At 40.8% G+C, this 22489-nt stretch overlaps 1 protein-coding gene across 1 annotated transcript in view; it reads right to left on the minus strand.

The window, feature by feature from the left end:
• Positions 1–22489, minus strand: part of gsk3ba (glycogen synthase kinase 3 beta, genome duplicate a) — a 173650-nt gene that overhangs the window by 15871 nt on the left and 135290 nt on the right. Inside the window, exons 6-9 of the mRNA XM_078559969.1 lie at positions 15350–15456; positions 11440–11537; positions 10582–10677; positions 1439–1625 (exon numbers count right to left, since the gene is read on the minus strand). Of these exons, the coding sequence (XP_078416095.1) occupies positions 1439–1625; positions 10582–10677; positions 11440–11537; positions 15350–15456 (488 nt within the window). The remainder of the gene's footprint in view (positions 1–1438; positions 1626–10581; positions 10678–11439; positions 11538–15349; positions 15457–22489) is intronic.

The following is a 22489-nucleotide window of genomic DNA, read 5'->3' on the forward strand; positions in this document are numbered from 1 at the left end:
CTGGCTTATTGAAGAGGTAGTCTCCAGTACCCTACCCAAATTAACATTATCTCAGCTTTACCAATGAATAGCAGCAGACACCTCAATTGTGAGGAGCACATCTACACCTCTGCAAAAATCACTAGATTGTGATCACAGTTCATAGCCAATTATCCCTCCCTAACCCAAGGATGTTGAGACTAATTATTGTGTGCTCTATGGTCCATCTATGCCAAAAAACACACACTGCAGATAGAACCTAGAGCTTTTTGGCCTATAATTCTCAGCTACAGTGGATAAAATTGCTCAACCATCAAGGTACCCCAAGCCACCTTGTAAACTTCAAACTACAATGGCATTTTTGTAGTGCTCACTGTATACGCAAAGATGATGGATAGCATGGAATAGGTGGGACGATTTGAAGGCCTATAGGTAAAAAGCACAAAATTTGAAGAAATATTTGGAAGCAGGGAGTTCCAGAATGTGGGTTTAAAGATGCTGTCACTGATGGAGGAATGAGTAAATGAGAATCTGGTACTACAGAAGATCAGAGGTAGGGAGGGGTAGGGTGGTGGATGGTTTTGAAGAAATGAGAATCTTAAACATCGACTCAGGGGACACGAGAAGCCAGTGGTTGCTTGGTGATTATGGGGATTTGGACCAGAATTTGGTTACATTCTGGATGGCTAATATTACGCGGATTAGGAAAGCAAGGCCAGCTAGGAGAGTATTGGTGAAGTCAAGCCATGAGGTGATCAAAACATGGAGAAAAAGTTCCCACACCATGGGGAAAATGGGCAGAAATGGAGGCAGATAACGCTGCAGAGGTGAAAAGAAAGCAATCTTGGGGGCAGTTGAGCTCATGGTCAAAGTAAGGTTCTGCACTTTTAGGCTTAGTCTTAAATGGCAGTAAAGAGGAAGGGGTGGTGGGTGGCTAACAGAGGCCAGAAGCCCGTAGGTGTTTTTGTTTTGCTGACATTTATCACGTTTTAAAGTTGTAAAAGAAGTCGGAAACAGTAATCCAATGATAGGTGAAGTAGCAGCTGGATCAATAGGTACCAACATTTGATTCTGTGGATGTCTCTAGTCAGTAGAATGGTTAGATACGGACTATAGCACAAGTCTATAGTTATTCCTGGGTATTCTGCAATATAAATCAGGGTGACTAATAGTGTGAAAAACCACTCAAATGGCACAACTCTATAGGAGGCAAGAGTGTACGATAAAATTGTTTTATTCCCACGACTTGCAAATGAATGACCACTGTTAGACACTGCATCGACTGAAGACAGTGCCATTTTAATAAGGCATGCTACTCATGTTTTCTAACAATTAATATAGATGAGAACTGTCTCAGGCAGTAACTAGATTTTGACGCATGAGCAGAAAATTGAATTTGCATAAGATGACTTAACTTTTAGATTTGATCACCAATTATTGTTATCGTCCTCTTTCTCACCTTGAGTAGTGAAATTGAACAGTAATGGTTTCTCACGTCCATTTGGTAACTTGACATTTGGGTCCCGTAGTTCATCGAAGAATGTATGTGCACATGCCTCTAAAGGCGTCAGACGGGCAGTTGGTGTATATTCAAGCAGCCGGCTACACAATGCAATGGCTTCCGGGGGAGTGCGGGGTCGGAAGACCTGCCAAAATAACGATAAAGTATTTAAATCATTTAAAAATTAGTAACTGGAAAAGTATGCATTTGGATGTCTGCCTTGGTTCAATGGTAGCACCACTGTCCGAACCTGAAGTGCTCTGGTTCGAGCACAATGCTAAAGACTTGAATGCATAATCTAAGTCAACACTTTAGTGCAGGACTGAGCGAGTGCTGCACTGTTGGTAACAATTCCTCTAAAAGACCAACCATCCAAGGTCCCGTGTACCTTATCAGGTGGGTCTAAAATATCCCAGAAGAGTAGGGGAATTCTATCAGTGGCCTGACCAACGTTTAGCCATCAACCAACACTACAAAAAGATGATCTAGTAATTTATCTCAATATTATTTATGGCATTTGCCTACTTTCTAACAATGACAACATTTCAAAAGTACTTCACTGGTTGTGAAGAGCATATAGGCATCATGTTATAAAAGGTGCTTTACATCCTTAAGTAACTAAAAATCATGCCACAGGTTAGCAAGGCCATAAAACACAAACCAAGCATTAGGCTTTACTTCAAGAGGGATAGAACTTTAAATTAGGGAAGTTCTGCTAAACCTGCATTGAACCTTCATTAGACCACACAGAGTACTGCATGCAATTCTGCTTGTTATATTATGAGATGGATATAGAGGAACTGGAGAAGGTGTAGAGATTTACAAGAATGATACCAGAAATGTGTGGATATATGTATCAGGAAAGGACTGACAGGCTGGGTCTCCTTCCTCTTGAGAAAAGGCTGATAACAGAGGTCCTTAAAATGATCAAAAGGTTTTGATCGAGTGGATACAGAGAAAATGTTTACTCTTGTGAGGAAGTCAGAACTAGAGACCATAAATATAAGATAGTCACCAAGGGATCCAACTGGGAAATCCGAAGAAACTTTTTTTTTTTACCAACAGTGTAGTGAGAATGTGGAACTCATTGCCACAGGGAGTGTTTGAAGCTAATAGTATAGATGCTTTTCAGGGGAAGCTAGACAAGCATATGAAGGGGAAGGAAATATAGAGGGTTACAATAATAAATTTTGATGAGGAAAGATGGGAGGAGGCTAAACACTGGCATGGATTGGTTGGGCCAAAATGGCCTGTTTCAGTGCTTTATATCCTACGTAATCCTGTGTAAAGAAAAGAATGCTCAACCAAACACTAAAATTCAAAAATCATATATTAAAAATAATCCAACACCAATTGGATGATTTTACATTATTTCGTTTTTCTGACAAGAATGAATATTCTTACATCAAAATATTTACATCAAAAAATATAAATTTTGACAAAAAGGAACAATCTATACATTTTATCTCATCACTGGTTTAACATCAAAATTCAATACAGTTTATTAAATATTTGATAAACAAATTGCTTTTCCCAAAGTTTTACCTCATCCAAGTTTCTCTCCACCTCTGCTGATGGTGCGAACTCATGCACGAGCACAGTTCTACCAGTACCAGCCACTCTCCGGCAGTTATTTGAGTGTCAAGTAGCCTTGGGGCATCTCGCCTGACTTCTACATGCACACAATCCAGGAGTATGCACACAATCCAGGAGTATGCACACAATCCAGGAGTATGCACACAATCCAGGAGTATGCACACAATCCAGGAGTATGCACACAATCCAGGAGTATGCACACAATCCAGGAGTATGCACACAATCCAGGAGTATGCACACAATCCAGGAGTATGCACACAATCCAGGAGTATGCACACAATCCAGGAGTATGCACACAATCCAGGAGTATGCACACAATCCAGGAGTATGCACACAATCCAGGAGTTCATGGATGGCAATCAAGAGTGGGAAATCAGCCAACTTTTCATTGCTAAGTTGGGGCACTAAGGACCATGAGCAGGGTGTGATCAAGAGCACAAATAATATAATTAACATCTTAAAATTTACTAAGTATTCTGTCCATATTATACTAAGTGACACTTCAAAAGTATGTGTGAAATGTATTCGAGGATTAGTGTCAATACTCATGTTTACTGGTGATAAATGTCAGCTCGTCACATACATACTAAAACTTTTCTCCACTATTCTTGTGGCATAAATTCACAAAACCTGTTATCTCTTCACCACATTCTAAAATTTCATTTCATGATTTCATGGTTAGAGACCAATCATCTCAGCCCAAGGACATCAATGAAGGAGTTCCTCAGGATAATGTCCAAGATCCAGTCATATTTAGCAGCTTCAATGATTTTCTCCCTGTAATGTAAGGTTAGAACTGAGATAGTCTCTGATGACTCCACGATGTTCAGCTCTATTTGTAACTTCTTAGATGAAGCAGTTCGTGCTTGCATGTAGCAAGACCTGGCAACATTTCAGGCCTGGACTGATGAATGGCAAGCAACAGAAGTGCTAGGTTAATGATCATGTCCACCAAGAGAAAATTTATCCCAGCTCCGCTTGACATTCAAAGGCACTACCATTGACAAATCCCCTCCATTGTCAACATTCTGGTTGTGGGGGCTGGGGTATCACCATTGACCAGAAACCTAACTGGATTAGCCACATAAATAATATGGCTACAAGAACAGGTGAGAGGCTGGGAATTCTTCAGCAAGTAAGTGGTCTCTCAACTCTCCAAAACCAATCCAACTACATGCCAGAAATCAGGGCATGATGGAAAGCTCTCCACTTGCCAGAATGGGTGAAGCTACAACAACAAAAAACTTAACACTATCCAGGACAAAGCAGTGTGTTTGACTGGCACCCCAACCACCTTAAACATTTGTTCTCTTCATTATTGGCACAACTTGGCTGTAGTGTGGACATTCAACAGGATCCACGGCAGCACCTCGCCAAGACTCCTTTGACAGCACCTTCCAAATCCATGACCTCTACTGTCTAGAAGGACAAAGGGAGCAGGCACATGAGAACGCCACCATCTGAAAGTTCTACTCCAAGTCGCACACCATCTTGATTCAGGACAACATCATTATTCATCATCCCTAGGTCAAAATCCTGGAACTTCCTCCCTAATAGCACGATGGGAGTACCTTCGCTGCTGACTGCAACATTTCAAGACAGCGGCTCATCAACGCCTTCTCAAGGACAATTAGTATGCACAATAAATGCTGGATGCCTGTATCCCAGATCAAATAAAAACCACAAAAATGTGTGCTAAACTGTCATTTGAGAATACTTCTTTTAGCTTCCATGTCCATACACTTGAGGGAAGTTGTTATAAAAGTTTGTAAACCTACTGTGACAAATTACCTTAGATTCCATATTTTTAGCATGGATAGGTCAAGCATTCCACAAGAGGTGAAATATTAGATCACAGGTATGGCCTTCCTCATTTCTGGATTGCAGTCAACCTCCACATACAAATGAACAGTCATACAAGTGAGGCACAGACACTGGAATGATATTCCTGTCGCATTTGGCATCAATATATAATCACACATGTCATGGTACCTCTGATCACTTCCTTGTATCCCCCAGCACTCAGATTCCCCCAACTTTTAACCTAATTTCCTTCTGCATTCACCTCGAAAAACACTTCGAGTCACTTGGCAACTGCACTAACATGTAGCTTTTTATTCACCATAACACTTCTAAGCTACCAATTCCTCAACTACATCATCATCTCCAACATTGATGCACTTGTCCCTAGTTAAACTCAGTCTCGCCAACTTGATAATTTCTTTAAATAAGGCCCCTATTGGCATTTCCTTTATGTCCAAAGAATGCAGATTTGAATGCTTATAGAGCACAACTGGCCAAGCCATTCTTCGCCAGATCTAGCTGGACCACATCAAGCACTACCGAGCCTTGCTGTTATCTGCCAAAACTGTGCGCTTTGCCAGGAGCACCCTAGACTGTAAATATAGTGCCCAGTTGCTTTTCTCTACTAATAGCCATCTCTTTAAACGGCTCTCCCTGCCCCTTCCACCCTCAAACTAAATGCAAGGAGGTCATGAACTGCTTGGTCACTAACATGAAGTCCATGTGTTCAGCTGCCTCTGCCACAACCCTCCCTTCCAATTGCCTGCTAAGCCAAACTTCCCTCAAGGTTCCTCCTGCCCTTGCCCAGGACTCTTATCTTTCTCCGATCTCCCTTCATGCCCTCTCTGAGCTCATCTTGTCCATGAGACTGACCTCCACTCCTTTGGCCCTAATCCTACTAAACTACTGACCAACCAACTTCCTTTCCTAACTCCCATGTTAGCACATATTGATAATTGTTCTCTCTCCTCAGAATCTGTCCTCTTCCTTTTAAATCTGCCATCAACAACCCACTTCAAAATACCCACCTTTGACCAGTCTGCCCTTGTAAACCATCACCCAATCTCCAATCTATTTCTTTGTTCTCCCAAAGTCCTTTAAAGAGTTGTCACCTCCCAAAATTTGTGACAAGCTTTCAACAATTCCATGTTTGAATCTCGTCAATTAGGTTTCTGCCCTTGCTACAATAAAGAAATGGTTCTCTCAAATGACTGTGATGCATTCTCCCTCTTCACCTTTCAACCCTTCTGTAACCTTTGACAGTTGATCAAACCATTCACCTGTAATGTCTTTCCTCCACTGTCCAGCAGGATGTACCTTTGCCTGGTCTATCCAGTCATAACAAGTGAATCTACAACAACAGTATTTCTTCCTGCAATGCACTGTTACCTCTGGAGCTACCCAAGGATCTATCCTTGGACCCATCTATTTTTTATTTACATGCTGCCGCTCGGTGACAACATCCAAAAACAGTTTATAACTACACACATACACTGATGGCACCCAGCTCTAACTCTGACACCCAGTTCCTGATGTGAAATTTCCTTCAATTAAACACTGGGAAGACCAAAGCCATTGTTTTCAGTCCCTGCCACAAACTCTACTCCCTGGCCACCAATTCCATGCCCCTTCCTGGTTAATGCTTCAGGCTGAAATTAAAACATTTGCAACCTCAGCATCCTGTGACCCTGAGCTAAGTTTCTGACCACATACTCTCTTCATCACAAGGACAGCCTACTTCTACCTCCCTAGCTCTCCTGTTTCTGCCCCTGGATCAGGCCATCTGCTGCTGAAACCCTCATCTAGGCTTTCGTTACTTCTAGACTTGGCTATTCAAATGTTCTGCTAGCTGGCTCCCACGTTCCACCCTCCAAAAAACAAGCTGATTCAAAACTTTGCTGCCATATCTTAACTATCACCAAGTCCCATTCATCTACCACCTATGTTGGCTCCCAGTCCAGCAAGGCTTCTACTTCAAAATCTTCATTCTCATGTTCAAGCCCTCCCTATTTCCAGGCCTACAACAACCCTCTAATTCTGGGCTCTTATGTATCCTCCACTTCTTTTGCCTCTTCTTTGGCAGATGTGCCTTCAGCTGTCTAGGCTCCAAGTTCTTTAATCCCTCCCTAAACTTCTCTGCCTCTCTATTCTCCTTTAGGGCGTTCCCCAAATCCTACATCACGTGCCTTAATTCTTTCTCCTTTGGTTCAAGCTGTTGTTGTTGATACTGAGCTAAAACAAGTTCCTGCATTCAATTCTTGAATTAGTTGAACTCTGCTGAGGAAGTAGGTTTGAAGACAGGAGAGACTGTCTAATAGATGAAGATGAAAGCATCAGGGCACTCGACACTCATGTGAAACTATGTGTGACCATTCAATGTTTACAGGATTGAGCTTGGCTGCAATGCTCCCAGTGAACAAATACTTCTTCTGCTACCCTTATAACTGGAACTCATTTTAGAAGTTTATCTCAGTTTTATGTGGCATGGTATCATGGAAACCAACTGAACAATGGCAGGATGTTAACTGTACAGAAAAATAGGAAGGCCAAAGATATAATTGGGTCATACAGAAAACTAAACGGCATGTGGAGGTTGAACTACATTCAAAGAATATGAAAAACCATACCCAAGACATCATAAATCCGCAAGCTGAAAAAGCTCCTATCATTTTATGCACAAACACTGGATTTATCCTCATGTTTAATTAAATGAGGTGGCTCTACTAGAAAATGCAGTTTCCAAACTCTGCTGAAATAAATCCAAGCTCAGTAGCAGTCTTAAAAGAAAATTAAGGTCACAAGAAACAAATCAGTTCAAATAGATCTGATACAAGCTTGTGGTTTAACTTCTAGGCTTCTTTCATGTTCTTGAATATAAAACAATTGCTCCTGTCTATCCCCCATCTGTATTAGATTTCAATAGCTTGGATAAAGGTAAACACTAAGACAAACTCCAGAATGTACTTGAAATGAAAGGACTTGATAGACCACATTGTCCTTTCTCATTTTGTGTTTTGGGTTCTTAGAGAACTGGCAACAGCTCAGCAGAACATTGCACCACCAGGGGCTCTAGTTTTCTAGAAATTTTTTTTCTTCTAAATTATGCAGAGCTCCTGCTTTATCACATAATAAAAAATATGGGTTATCCAGGAGTATCCAGATTATCTGAAAGTCTTATGTAAGTGGTATTGATTTGAATACTCTATAGCTACAATATGAGGAATTTGTCTGTTCTATCATTAAATATTTAAACTTATCTTGAACAATTTTTGTCATGCTTTAGAACTTTTATCCAGAAGAGTGACAGAATATTACTGGTGGACAACTAGAAGGCCTCAAATTCAGGTGTTCACGTTTTAGGTAGAACTCACTAAAAGCTGGAAGATTAGACCTGAAATCAGATTTCAGTCTCTGCATGTCAATACACAGTCACAGAGGACACTATGCAGAGGTTTGGTTCGAGTCCCCAATTAGACAAAAACATTAAATACTACCTACATAATCTGGTGTCAAATATGCACAGGTACAAACAAGAAAAGGAATGTTTACAATAGGTGATATATAATAGTTGGCAAAATGGTTAAGAAATAAAAAACATGGGAGTAAATAACAACATGAATTAATTATAAAGATCGTGAAACACCAACGCTATTTCAGTATATGAGCCACAAAACAACTCCGAAACTAGTTTTTTGTAATTTAGCTGAAGCTAAGTCTTGTATATTATCCTAGTCAGACAGTAGTTACCAATTTGTAAGAAATGAATTCCGTCTTCTCCTTCTCCCACCTCAGCTACAACATGTTAGAACGAGTGGGGTATTTGAGAAGGCAAGGCCAGAGGCCATAGCTTGTTGTAAGCTGTTGCATGTCTCCCGGTTCACGACTTTTATTATCAATCACTGACACACCACTTCATCTTCGCTCACCTTCTGATGCACACTCTAGTGTTCACTCAAACTCCCATCTGCTCACTCTAACTCACCCTCTCACATTCACCGCTTTATCTCATATACATTTATTGACTGTCTCACTTTCGCAATTTCTTCCCTTAAACTCAGTCTTTTACTTGCTCTTGTATGTACTGGCATCCTCACTCACTCAGTGACTCATCCCTTTACACACACACATGCTGCCACATGCAATCATTTCCTTGTATTCACTCATAACTAGGTCCTTTTACCCGAGGGAGAAGGAACTATACATATGAAGCATAGGTGGTGATCTTTTGCTGGGTCCACTCAGTGCTCTTTCGTGGTTTGGGGCACCGTGCAATTGCAGTCTGTTCAACCCCAATACTGCTCCTGCTCACTCAAAGAGGGAGGTGGTGGCATAGTGATATTATCACTTGACTAGTATTCCAGAGATCCAGGGTAATGCTCTGGGGACCCGAGTTTGAATCCCACCACGGCAGATTCAATAAAAATTTGGAATTAAAACTTTAATGATGACCACAAAACCATTGCCGATGGCTGTGAAAATCCATCTGGTTCATTAATGTCCCTTAAGGAAGGAAATCCTTACCTGTCTGGCCTAGATGTGACTCCGGGCCCACAGCAATGTGGTTGACTCTCAAACGCCCTCTGGACAAGGGCAATAAATACTGGCATAGCCAGAGATGCCCACATCCCATGAAGGAATTTTAAAAAAAATTTGAAAAGGCAAATTCTATCCTATATTCTAGAAGTTTGCATGACAGTGTTCTGCTTCATAGTAGCTGTTAGCATGCTGTGCTTTAGAAAAGCTTCAGGACAGAATATGTGGATTTAATGAAAGATTATTTCATGTCTATTCTGATGTCTTTGAATTTGGGTGGTTGTGAAGTTGATGGTAGTAAACCAAGTTTGAATCTAGTTTAGGTCATAGACAAATTTCTTCGCCTCTTCACCTCCCTTCCAGTAAAGGCGGCCAAGTAAAATCAACTTGAGCAAGTTTAACTCAAGTTTGTATTGGACATGCATCCAAAACAAAGGGTCATATCAGAAGTGGGAAACTAAAATGTTATGCAAGTAATGTAGTATGTGTTATGATATTATTTAGATATATTGTTGAGACAAGATAGAAGGAGCTTTACTCTATAACTATGAGTTCTCAGCCCAGGAGCTCATAGTTCAGCTGGGCCAGTCAAGAAAGCAAATACGTTCCCCAGCACTGACCCAACAGCGAAACATTCAATTTGATGAGCATAAATTTACCAATTGTTTTCAAAAAATTCCATGTGCAATGATTTGTAATTGTACAAGACCCAAAATGTGCTTAAAGCTTAAGCTCTTAAAGTTTCATACGTGTTGCATTGGTTAATACCAGTCTGGTATTAATATAAATTTGTGATAAAAAAATCTGCTTAACAGAAAAACATTAAGGAATACAAAAATAGGTCATTCCCAATTTACGATATAAGGGTTAATGGCTGTAACGCAAATTTACTTTTTCAGTATCTGAAAACAATTTTAATGAAGATTTTATCTCCTCAATAGAGTATCAGGCAGGAAAGAGAACTGGCAACTAAATATAGATCTATACTACCCAGAAATTTTATTTAAAACTCTATTTATTAGGTCAAAAAAGCTTTTCATCGTAGCTTCTAGTGTCAGAACCCCAAACTCCGGTATTAAGCATTATCCCCTACTGAAGTGGTTACCAGTTCTTGGCCTGCTAATAAATGAGGCTCGGTGCTACTGCCAAAATAATTTTCTTTTGCTTACCTTAGTCCAAGGATGTGCCTTGATCTGTGGGAATTTGAACTCAGTGTAGTTGGGATTCATCTCTCTGATTTGCTCCCTTGTTGGCGTTCCCAGGACCTGGAAGCAAACATGTAATAAATCTCATGTATTGTATAATCTGATGAATTATTATACAAAAATACAATTCATTAGATGATACAATTAGCAACAAGTTGAACACTAATGTTCAACATGCCCTCAAGTCTTTTGCATCTAGTATATGAAGATTGGTCACTACGTTGTAATCATGTAGTTTTCAGTAAATGTCCATAAGGATGTTAGATTACCAATCACAGGTATGGTCTCATTCTTTGAAACAAGTTCAACCATGTACAAACAGCAATATCAGAAGGCTGGGGTTATCTATTGTATCACATTGCCATTTTGATCATAAGTAACTCACTCAAATGAAGCTCAGTTCTCAACAGAAAGAGTTGCTTCCACATGGCACAATTGGATAGAAAATCATTTGGTTTAAACAACTTTCATGAAGTGCACATCCATGCATGCGAAGTAAATCACTGATTTTAAGGCATTGGAGAACTACCTCAAGGCTCCTAGTGTTAAGATAGGAAAAGCTGAATGAAGTGGTAGAAAATGTTTTTCACGGTGACGAGCGGTGAATTATTTTTATGCACCATCACTGTCAAACCGAATAATCAGATTTTTGCAAACCAGGGCTGTATTAAGTTTAAAGCCATCCTTTCTTTGCTGAAGCAACATAGTTGAGTAGGCTGTCGGAAAGAGAGAAAGCTTACAGAGAGGTAAAACGATCATAAAACAGGCCATTTAGAAATGAGTACACAAAAGATTTAAGTATTTAGACAATTGGCATCCTACCTTAATAATTTCTACCAGCTGATCAACGCCACTGTCACCAGGGAAGATGGGCTGTCCTAGCAATAGCTCCGCTAACACGCAACCAGCTGACCATACATCTACAAACATGAAACCAAGGTACGCGGTTAATATTAAGAGCAGTGCAGTAGTATTATTTTTTTTCTTTTAAAAGTGATCTTAACTAGTATTAGGTTCACTTTGAAGCTATGCCAGTGTTTACGCTGATAAATTGATATCACTTTATGTGGCTTCATAAATTTACTATTCCAGATTGTTTTAACAGTGGAAAACAGTTGAAGAATGAGAAGCTAAGCTACTGTGGCCAAAATTTTAGTACAATAAAGACAAGGACTATAAGATCTAGGTTAAAAAAAACTAAGTGATGCTGTTTAACTCATCTCTAAAGCCACAACAGAGCTCCACACTCAAAATCTCTCAATCTGAAAACGAGATCCAAAGTAAATTACTGATCAAAAACTTTGTTCATTTACTGACCACGTAACATTTCAGATCTCTATCCTCCTCAGCCATGGTGTACAACTAATAGCAGGGGCTTCCCAATTTGCTGGAACCAGCTCTTCAAATCAGCTTGACACTTATCCAGAGCTGCCAAGCTGGTAAATGCTCTAGTCGTTAAAATTGCAGCAGTACCAGTTACTATGTTATCCTTGAAAAAAAATGGATCAGCAGCACTGGGTTGAGATCCAGGCCTCTCTGACGTGCTTCTCCCATTGAATTGAATGGAGCCAGTCTGGTGCACAGCTGGCTCCTGTCTGTAGTTTGTAAATTTACAGTGCTAAATAACATTAAATGCTTGAAATTACTGGTTTGCCAGCCTTCTGGAGATTAAGGAAATTGTAGAATTTTAATTTCCAAAAAGTCTCAAACATTTATAAGAAGCAATACATCAGATCCTCAGAGGTGATATCTTGAGCTAAGCCTGTAGATAAAAGCAAAATACTGCGGATGCTGGAAATCTGAAACAAAAGCTGCTGGAAAAACTCAGGTCTTACAACATCTGTGGAGAGAAAGACAGAGTTAATGTTTCGAGTCCGTATGACTCTTCTTCAGAACTAAAGAGAAGTAGCAATGTGGTGAAATATATACTGTTTAAGGGGGGTGGGACAGGTGAAGCTGGATAGAGGGCCAGTGATAGGTGGAGGCAAAAGGAGAGATTGCAAAAGATGTCATAAACAAAAGGTCGAAGGGGTGTTGATGGTGGTGATACTGGCTAAAGGAGGTACTAATGGTGACATTAAGGGTAGAAAGCAGGATGAGCAAGTGACAGATGGCCCTAGTGGGGGTGGGGGGAGGGGACGGTGTGGGAGAAAAGATCATAATAGGCTAAAAGGTGGGGATAAAACAATGAATGGAACTAAATTTTAAAAATAATAATAGAAATAGGTGGGGGAAAAAAAAATTAAAAAATAAATATTTGAAAAAAGGGGATCAAAAAGGGGTGAGGATAGAGGAGAGTGTTCATGATCTGAAGTTGTTGAACACAATTTTAAGTCCGGAAGGCTGTAAAGTGCCTAATTGGAAGATGAGGTGCTGTTCCTCCAGTTTGTGTTGCGCTTCACTGGAACATTGCAGCAGGCCAAGGATGGACATGTGGGCATGAGAGCAGGATGGTGTGTTGAAATGGCAAGTGACAGGGAGGTCTGGGTCATGCTTGTAGGCAGACCAAAGTCTGCGTTTGGTGTCTCCAATGTAGAGGAGACCGCATTGGGAGCAGCGAATGCAGTAGACCAAATTGAGGGAAGTGCAAGTGAAGTGCTGCTTCACTTGAAAGGAGTGTTTGGGCCCTTAGACGGTGAGGAGGGGGGAAGTAAAGGGGCAGGCATTGCACCTTCTGCGGTTGCATGGGAAGGTGCCATGGGAAGGGGTTGGAGGTGGTGGAAGAATGGACCAGGTGTCCTGGAGGGAACTGTCCCTACGGAATGCCCAGTTCCAGAGAAGCTCAACGCAAACTGGAGGAACAGCACTTCATCTTCCAATTAGGCTCTTTACAGCCTTCTGGACTTAACATTGAGTTCAACAACTTCAGATCATGAACTCTCTCCTCCATCCTCACCCCTTTTTGATCCCCTTTTTTCAAATATTTATTTTTAAATTTATATATTATTTTTTCCCTACCTATTTCTATTATTATTTTAAAAATTTATTTCCATTCATTGTTTTATCCCCACCTTTTAGCCTGTTTTGATCATTTCTCCCACACCGTCCCCTCCCCCCACCCCACCCCCGCTAGATCCATCTGTCGCTTGCTCGTCCTGCTTTCTACTCTTAATGTCACCATTAGCAACTCCTTTAGCCAGTATCACCACCATCAACACCCCTTTGACCTTTTGTTTATGACATCTTTTGCAATCTCTCCTTTGCCTCCACCTATCACTGGCCTTCTATCCAGCTTCACCTGTCCCACCCCCCCTTAAATAGTATATATTTCACCACATTTCTACTTCTCTTTAGTTCTAAGAGTCATACGGACTCAAAACGTTAACTCTGTCTTTCTCTCCACAGATGCTGTCAGACCTGCTGAGTTTTTCCAGCAATTTTTGTTTTTGTTTCAGTTAAACCTGTAGTTTGCTCCACTTTTGTGCCCAAAGAGTGACCTGACACAAAGAAAATGCATGGCTTGAAAGATAGCAGAACTTTGGCCATAATTGAGTCTCAAGTCTCCTTGATCTTCTACATGCATCCACCAACAAACCCATCATCAGATTGAATTCCAACAATGCAGCCAGATTTCCAGGTACAAAAGGATCATTCTAATGATGCTTATTTATAAATTTTTTTTTAGCACTTCTTAAGTTTAGCTTCACTGAGGTCTGTTCTATATTTTGCGTTTCTTTGAATGAGTTTTATTGCATAATAAATCACATCCAAAATTGAAGTTAACCCAACTGCAGATTCATAAACAGGCAGCGCCTGATTAGGTGAGCTGAAAGTTAAAAATTTCCTACTGCAACAGGAAACATAATGGTCTGGATTCAGCACGTTCCTTGGGTTCAGATTGTTTACACTGATTTCCACCCATGTTAGGTTTGGGCATATCTTAACAAGATATGGGCATAACATGACTTTGGAAGAATGGGAAGGCACTGGCATATTTTCAGATCTAGCTTCTAGGTTGTATCCAAAGGGACAGCTTTAGGCCTAAGTATTCTTGGCAAGTCAGATTATATACTTTCACATAAAGCTTGTTCTGTAGGTTTCAAAATGCTGCATATGATGAATATTCTTTGCCAAGTGGATATAACATCACAAGCTCTTCAGCATGTTACTACCCTCCATTTATTGCCTAAATTAGACCTGAACAAATAAAGATTCATGCCAGTGGCAAAACCGCAAAAGAGCAGAAAATTGGGTCAGAATCAGAGCTAAAGGTATTAAGGCCACATACTGAAATTAGCACCATTAATTCCCCAGCAAGAGCCTTGGATTCCTATAAATCAACTTCCGTCTTGGATCACAGCAGCCACCACTAAAGGAAAGTTGCTTTTTTAAAAAAAATATAGTAAACAGGGCTCTTATGCAACTAAACTAGATTTTTAATGCCCATAACATTCAGGATTAAAAATATTAAGTGTCCTGACTGCTACCTTCCATAGTTGCTTGTTCAACGTTCATTGACGCAGTTACCCATTTAACTCCACCCTTGCTGTTAGCCATTCATCCAGTTATTGGCAATCTAGTTACTACTGGTGTCTCATTCCAAAGGCTCTTTGAACTGACACTCCCAAGAATGAATCAGTTTCAAAGGGTTGCAAAATGAGGTGTGAGTAACACAGGAAATACACAGCAATCATGCATAGGAAACTTTAAGGTTACTTGTTGCAGAGGTTTGATTACACATGTAAGTCAACAAACACCCAAATACCGTAAAACCTAAAATAACAAAACTCACCTATACTGGAAGTATAATCCGTGGCACCAAAGATCAACTCCGGCGCCCTGTAGTACCGTGAGCAGATATAAGAAACATTTGGTTCACCACGCACCAATTGTTTTGCACTGAAATAAAAGTTATTAGAAAGTAAAAATTATGCACAAATGAATAAAATATTTTTTTTTAAAGTTGTCTAAAAACAAATTTAAAGTCTGATCTTAAGACATGAAAATCAAATTATTTATTACAGTAGCTATAAGTTAATTCCACCATACACTTCTACAGCATACATAAAAAACAAAAAATTACAGCCTTGAATGAGGTTTTGGGTCTCAATATTTCTGTGATGGCACCATTGTTCCAAATATACAACTTTTAAGCTCTTATATTCTTTTTTTAAATATCAGAGGTAGTAATGTGGACATTTTTGTACACCAGGTGGCATACTAGGTTGCAGGTGACTACCCATATAGGACAGAAAATGGCTATGTTTAAAGTGTTCAGACTGCAGCATGGTCCAACTCATTGTGGCAAATTATGGCTAACTTCTGCATCTGAATCAGAGAGAGGAATGTGTTTCACAGGCAGAAGCAATACAATGCAATGGTGTTTTCCAAAGTCTCATTGATTTGATATAAAACCTGGTCATCTGAATCTCAAAAAAAAAACCCCTTTATGAAAACTCTCTCAATTTAACCAAATTATTGCTACAAAAGGAATACAGGAAAAAGATATATAGGAATCTCATTATGGGATTGATAAATAGCTTGCTTAGGGCTATCCTCTTGGACTCAGAAGGAGAGAGACGATGCTACAAGGGGTCTATACAACTTCTGTCAAAGACGATATTAATTTTCTCAAGCAGATTGTTCCTGCTCCTACTGAAGGTACGTGCAACTTTGTTTCTTCCTGGCTTATGTTTTGCTGACAATTGCACTGCACTTAGTCCATTGCAACCCCATATCTATAGAGAATGAAGGCAAAAGTCAAAATACTGCAGATGTTGAAAATCTGAAGCAGAAAATGCTAGGGATACCCAGCAGGCCAGGTTGAGAATCAAGGCACATGGCATTGAATTGAGTATCACCTAGGTTTGGGCATTGGATTAGAGTTGTCAGGTCCCATGTTCAGTCTTGCCACATCCAGTTGTGAATGGTGGGCAATTAAAAAGGAAAAAGCTCCACAAACATCCCTATCTGTAATGATGATGAAGCCCAGCACATCAGCACAAGACGGGGCTGAAGTGTTTGCTACCATCTTCAGGCAGAAATGTTGAATGGATGATCCATCTCTGCCTTCTTGAGATTTCCACAGCATCACAGATGCCACACTCCAGCCACTGAAATTCGCTCAACATGATAGCAAGAAACGGCTGCGCACACCTAATACAGCCAAGTTTATGGGTCCTGACAACAACAGCTGTAGCACTGAAGATTTGTGCTCCAGAACTAGCAGCACCCTTAGCCAAGATGTTCCAGTACAGCTTCTACCCGACAAAGTGGAAAATTTCCCAGCTATGCCCTGTCCATGCAAGATAGGACAAATCTGATAAGGCCGATTACTACCCCAGGTTAAAAGCAAAATACTGCAGATGCTGGAAATCTGAAACAAAAACAGAAAATGTTGGAAAAACTCAGCAGGTCTAGCAGCATCTGTGGGAAGAAAGAGAGTTAAGATTGAGTCCATATGACCCTTCTTCAGTGGAAATGTGATGAAATTTATACTGTTTAAAGGGGGGGGGGGGGGGTGGGGGGCAGTTGGCACTGGTTAGAGGGCCAGTGATAGATGGGGTGAAATGAGGGATTGACAAAGATGTCATGAATGAAAGGACAAAGGGTGAGTTCATGGTAGTGGCTAGTGCCAAAAAAAAGTGCTGATAGTGTCATCAAAGTAAGAAAACAGAATGTGATAATAGCATAACAAGGGTAGCATTGTGTGAAAGAACAACATGGAACAAGTAACAGATGCCCTGTAGGGGATGAGGCGGAGGGGGGCAGTAGTGGGGAAAAACAAGATAGAAAATGTGATAGAAGGGGGATAAAAAAAGGGGATAAAACTACGGATAAAATGAAAAAATAAATAAAAATAAGCAGATAAAAAATAAAAGTGAATGTAGAAAAAAGGGGATTGAAAAGAAAAGGGGGTGAGGATGGAGGACAGAGTTCATGGCCTGAAGTTGTTGATCTCAACGTTAAGTCCAGGAGGCTGTAAAGTGCCTAATTGGAAGATGAGGTGCTGTTCCTCCAGTTTGTGTTGGGCTTCACTGGAACACTGCAGCAGGCCAAGGGCGGACATGTGGGCATGAGAGCAGGATGGTGTGTTGAAATGGCAAGCGACAGGGAGGTCTGGGTAATGCTTGCGGACAGACCAAAGGTGTTCCGCAAAGCGGTCACCTGGTTTGCGTTTGGTCTCCCCGATGTAGAGGAGGCCACATTGGGAGCAACAGATGCAGTAGACTAAATTGAAGGAGATGCAAGTGAAGCGCTGCTTCACCTGAAAGGAGTGTTTGGATGGTGAGGAGGTATAGGGGGAGGTGTTGCACCTTCTGCGATTGCATGGGAAGGTGCTGTGGGAAGAGGATGAGGTGTTGGGGGTGAGAGAGGAGTGGACCAGGGGGGTCCCAGAGGGAACGGTCCCTACGGAATGCTGAAAGGGGGTATGAGGGGGAGATGTGTTTGGTGGCAGCATCATGCTGGAGTTGGCAGAAACGGCAGAGGATGATCCTTTGAATGGTGAGGCTGGTGGGGTGAAAAGTGAGGACAAGGGGGACCCTATCATGGTTCTGGGAGGGAGGGAAGGCATGAGGGCAGAGGCACGGGAGATGGGTCGGACACAGCTGAGGGCCCTGACAACCACACTGGGGGGAAACCTCAGTTAAGGAAGGAGGAAGACATGTCAGAAGCGCCGATTTGGAAAGTAGCATCATCAGAACAGGTGTAACGGAGGCAAAGGAACTGAGAGAAAGGGACGGAGTCCTTACAGGAAGCAGGGTGTGAAGAGCTATAATCGAGGTAGCTGTGGGAGTCAGTGGGCTTGTAATGAATATTTGTGGACAGTCTATCACCAGAAATGGAGGCAGAGAGGTTAAGGAAGGGAAGCTAAGTGTTGGAGATGGACCATGTGAAGGGATACAGAGGTGGACAATGGAAGCAAAATTGACCAATTTTTCCAGGTCCAGATGAGAACATGAAGCAGCACTGAAACAGTCATCGATGTACCGAAAAAACGAGTTATGGGAGGGGGCCTGAGTAGAACTGGAACAAGGCATGTTCCACATACCCCATAAAGAGACAGGCATAACTGGGGCCCATGTGGGTACCCATAGCCACACCTTTTATTTGGATTACTACCCCATTGGTCTACTCTCAATCAACAACAAAATGATGGAAGCTGTTGTCATCATGTGGTACTTACACAGCAACAACCTGCTGACTGATGTTCACTTTGGGTTCTGCCAGGACAACACGACTCCAGACCTTGTTACAACTTTGGTTCAAATATGGAATAAAGAACCAGTTCAAGAGGTGAGGTGAGAGTGCCTGCCCTTGACCTTAAGGCAGTATTTGACTGGGTATCACATTAAGGAGCCCTAGTAAAATAAATGTCAATGGGAATTGGGGGAAAGCTCTCCATTAGCTGGAGTCATACCTATCACAAAGGAAGATGGGTGTGGTTGTTGGAGGCCAATCATCTGAGCCCCAAAACATTGCTGCCTGAGTTCCTCTGGGCAGTGTTCGAGGCCCAACCATCTTCAGTTGTTTGTGACATTCCTCCATTGTAAGGTCAGATATTCGCTGATGATAGCGGTGTTCAGTTCCATTCGCAACTCCTCAGATACTGAAGCAGCCTACACCCGCATAAAGCAAGACCTGGACAACATTCAGCATGGGCTGGTAAGTGGCAAGTAACATCCATGCCATGAGTGTTAGGAAGTAACCATCTCCAACAAGAGAGAATCTAACCACCTCCCAATGACATTTAACTCATTACCATTGCTGAATTCCCCTACCATCAAATTCATGGTTGCGGGTTTGCAGGGGTCACCATTGACTTAACTGGACCAACTATGTTAACCTAACCCAAAACTGTAAGTCAAGAGTTTTAAGAAGTACTCTCTATTTATCTGGATGAATGCAGCTTCAATAACACTCGAAGCTCAACACCATCCAGGACAGAGCAGCACTTGAAAAACGCCTGATTCACCAACTTAAACATTCACTTTCCCCACCATCAACGTATACCAACAAGATGCATTACAGCAACTCGCTAAGCCTCCTTTCAACAGCGCCTTTAAAACTCATGGACCTCTACCACCCAGAAGAACAAGGGCAGCACGTTCATGGAAATACTACTACCTGCAAGTTACCCTCCAAGTCACACACTATCCTGACTTGAAAATATATCACTATTTCTTCACTGTCACTGGATCAAAATCCTGGAGTCCCCTCCTTCATAACGCTGTGGGTGTGCCTACACCACAGGGACTGCAGCAATTCAAGCAGGCCGCTCACTACCATAAGAATATAAGAAATAGGAACAGGAGTAGACCATTCGGCCCCTGAAGCCTCCAAGAGAGTAATAAATGTTGGCCTCGCCAGAGATGACCACATCCTAGAAACAAATTTACAAAAAAAAACTGCACTATGAAATATTTCGAGCTAGACAAATTTCACTTAATTCAAGGCAGTTTATAATAACATGAGTTATGGAAACTATCACAACATCCTGTGCTACCTCTTAGCTGTGTTTCCTCTCTATCCATAAAGTATTAGCCACTAGCACCAATTCTGAAGATAGCAGCTGCAGCCATGCAAAGTCAAAACATTGATACTTTCCATTTACTACTGAAGAGCTCCAAAAGACCCTCTGTGATAAGACTATCTATAACGTTACACAAGCAAGGCATTTTTCCTATCTAAATTAGAGGTTTTTAAAAAAAACTTGCATTTATGCACCACCTTTCATGATCTCAGAGCATCCCAAAGCACTTTGCTTTTGAAGTGTAGTCATTGTTATAATGTTAGAAAACACAATGGCATATAAAAAAAAATTATTTCAAGTTATCGACAGTCACAGATTGCAACTCGTTTGAGCACAATCACAGTTCTTGGTTTCTGGGAGTGGGATATGAACCCACAACCCTCTGATTCAAAGGCGAGGGTGCTATGGACTGAGCCACAGCTGACATGTGCACAAGGTCCCACAAGCAGTAATGAGATAATGACCAGATAATCCATTTACTAATGATGGTGGTTGAGGGATAAATACTGGCTAGTTCACCATGGAGAACTTCAGGGGAGATAAGAGAACAGAGGGCAGAATGATTGTTTGGTTTAAAGTCTCATCAGAAAGATTGCACCCTCGACAGTGCAGCATCCTCTCAGTACTTCACTTGAGTGTCAGCCTAGATTATATGCTCAAATCACTGAAGTGTGACTTGAGCGCACAATGTAAAAGCAAAATAGAGAATGCTGGAAATCTGAACAAAGAGAAAATATTGGAAAAACCCAGTTTTTTTCTCTACATATGCTGCCTGACCTGGTGAATTAAAGTTTCAGATCCATGACCTTTCATTAGAACTCAACATTCTGATTCAGAAACTAGGGTTACCACTAAACCAAGGCTGACACCAAGCTTCAGCATATATTTCTTGGAAGAACCATATGGCTGACATCTAATAATTTGGCAGAGCTAGGTTTATGCGTTCTTGTCAGAAAATGAAACACGCCTGTTGAGCTAGTACTTTGAAAGTCTTATAGTATAGCAAAACAATGCAAGCAGTTATGAGTGTAGTCCTAGACTCAACTTAAACATTGGGAGTTCACCTACATTGGAAGCCAGAGGTGTCAGCTAAAAATGTTCCACCAAATAGGCCTAGATTTGTTCATACTGAAGCACAAAAAGCAAGCACCAACCAAGTCAATATTCCTATCCTAAATTTAAAACCAATGTTAGTTGATATTTTGACTTATTGAAAATTTTGAAAAACAGAACAGAATCACTGAATGATCCTCCAAGTTCTATTATTTAGAGGTACAACAAATGTGAAAGATGGAAGTTGCAACTCTGCCTCTAAACAGGGAAGTAATGTGGTTTACGTGTAGGCAGGATAACCAACAACGAACCACAGAATGTGGAGAAGGAAAGTTGCTAACCTGTTTTTAAGTGTATCTATAATTAACTTGTGAATAATGATGTAATTCTCTATGCAAAGGGTCTAATCAGACACTAATAAATCAGGACCACAAAGTGAAGACAATAATCATTCTGCAGATGAAACTCAACTGACAACAGGCTATGAGACCGTATGGGGGAGGCGAAGAGAGTCGAAGAAGAAATAAAATATCACTAGTTGCAAACCAACAGCATTGTAATTCAAAATGAAATTATGTAAAAAATGTAACTCCACCAGGCAACTTTGATATTTAGGTACAAATACTTTGGGGTGTAATGTCAGTCATTACGTCATCTTTGTATTTAAAATTGTCTAGGATTCTTGGCTTATAATTATTCACCAAAATTAAATGCAATAGCTCAAGCAAAATGTATGCAGTAAAGCCACTTTAGCTTATACAGATGAATTTGGAAAAAGTTTGAGCTTAATTTAACAAAGTCACCTTTTGATCACTGTTTAGGTGGTCAGATACATTATTACATGGAGAGGGAGGGAATTTTTGAGGGTTGGATTAAGATACTATTCAAGCACTGGAGAAAGCTTCACCGTGCATCTAGCCAAAGTTGTAACAAACCTGTTACCGCTTAATTAAAAAAAGTCTAAGGCAGCCCACTTGACATTGCCTATTAAGTTGAACAGAGAATTCATTTTGAAAAATAATTAATTGTACAGTTCCAATCAATTTATGTTTGGACTAAGTGGGGTTATTCTTGGTAAACAGGAATAAGGAGGCTAAATATTTTCCAAGGAATAAGTGATACAAGTCCAAATGGAGCTGAGGGAGGGACAAAGTGACTTAGGTTACAGATCCACAAGCCATTAGAAGTAGCAACACAAGTTAACAAGACCATAAAAAAATGTAAACAAAGCACTGATATTAATTTCTAGAGGAATAAAATCAAATGAAAGCAAAAAGGTTGCATTTAACTTCTATAGAACCTTGGTTAGGCCATACTTAAAAAACTGTGTACAGTTCTGGTCTC

This window comes from Cetorhinus maximus, chromosome 16 (assembly GCF_964194155.1).
Source record: "Cetorhinus maximus chromosome 16, sCetMax3.hap1.1, whole genome shotgun sequence".
In the NCBI taxonomy this organism is placed as follows: Eukaryota; Metazoa; Chordata; class Chondrichthyes; order Lamniformes; family Cetorhinidae; genus Cetorhinus; species Cetorhinus maximus.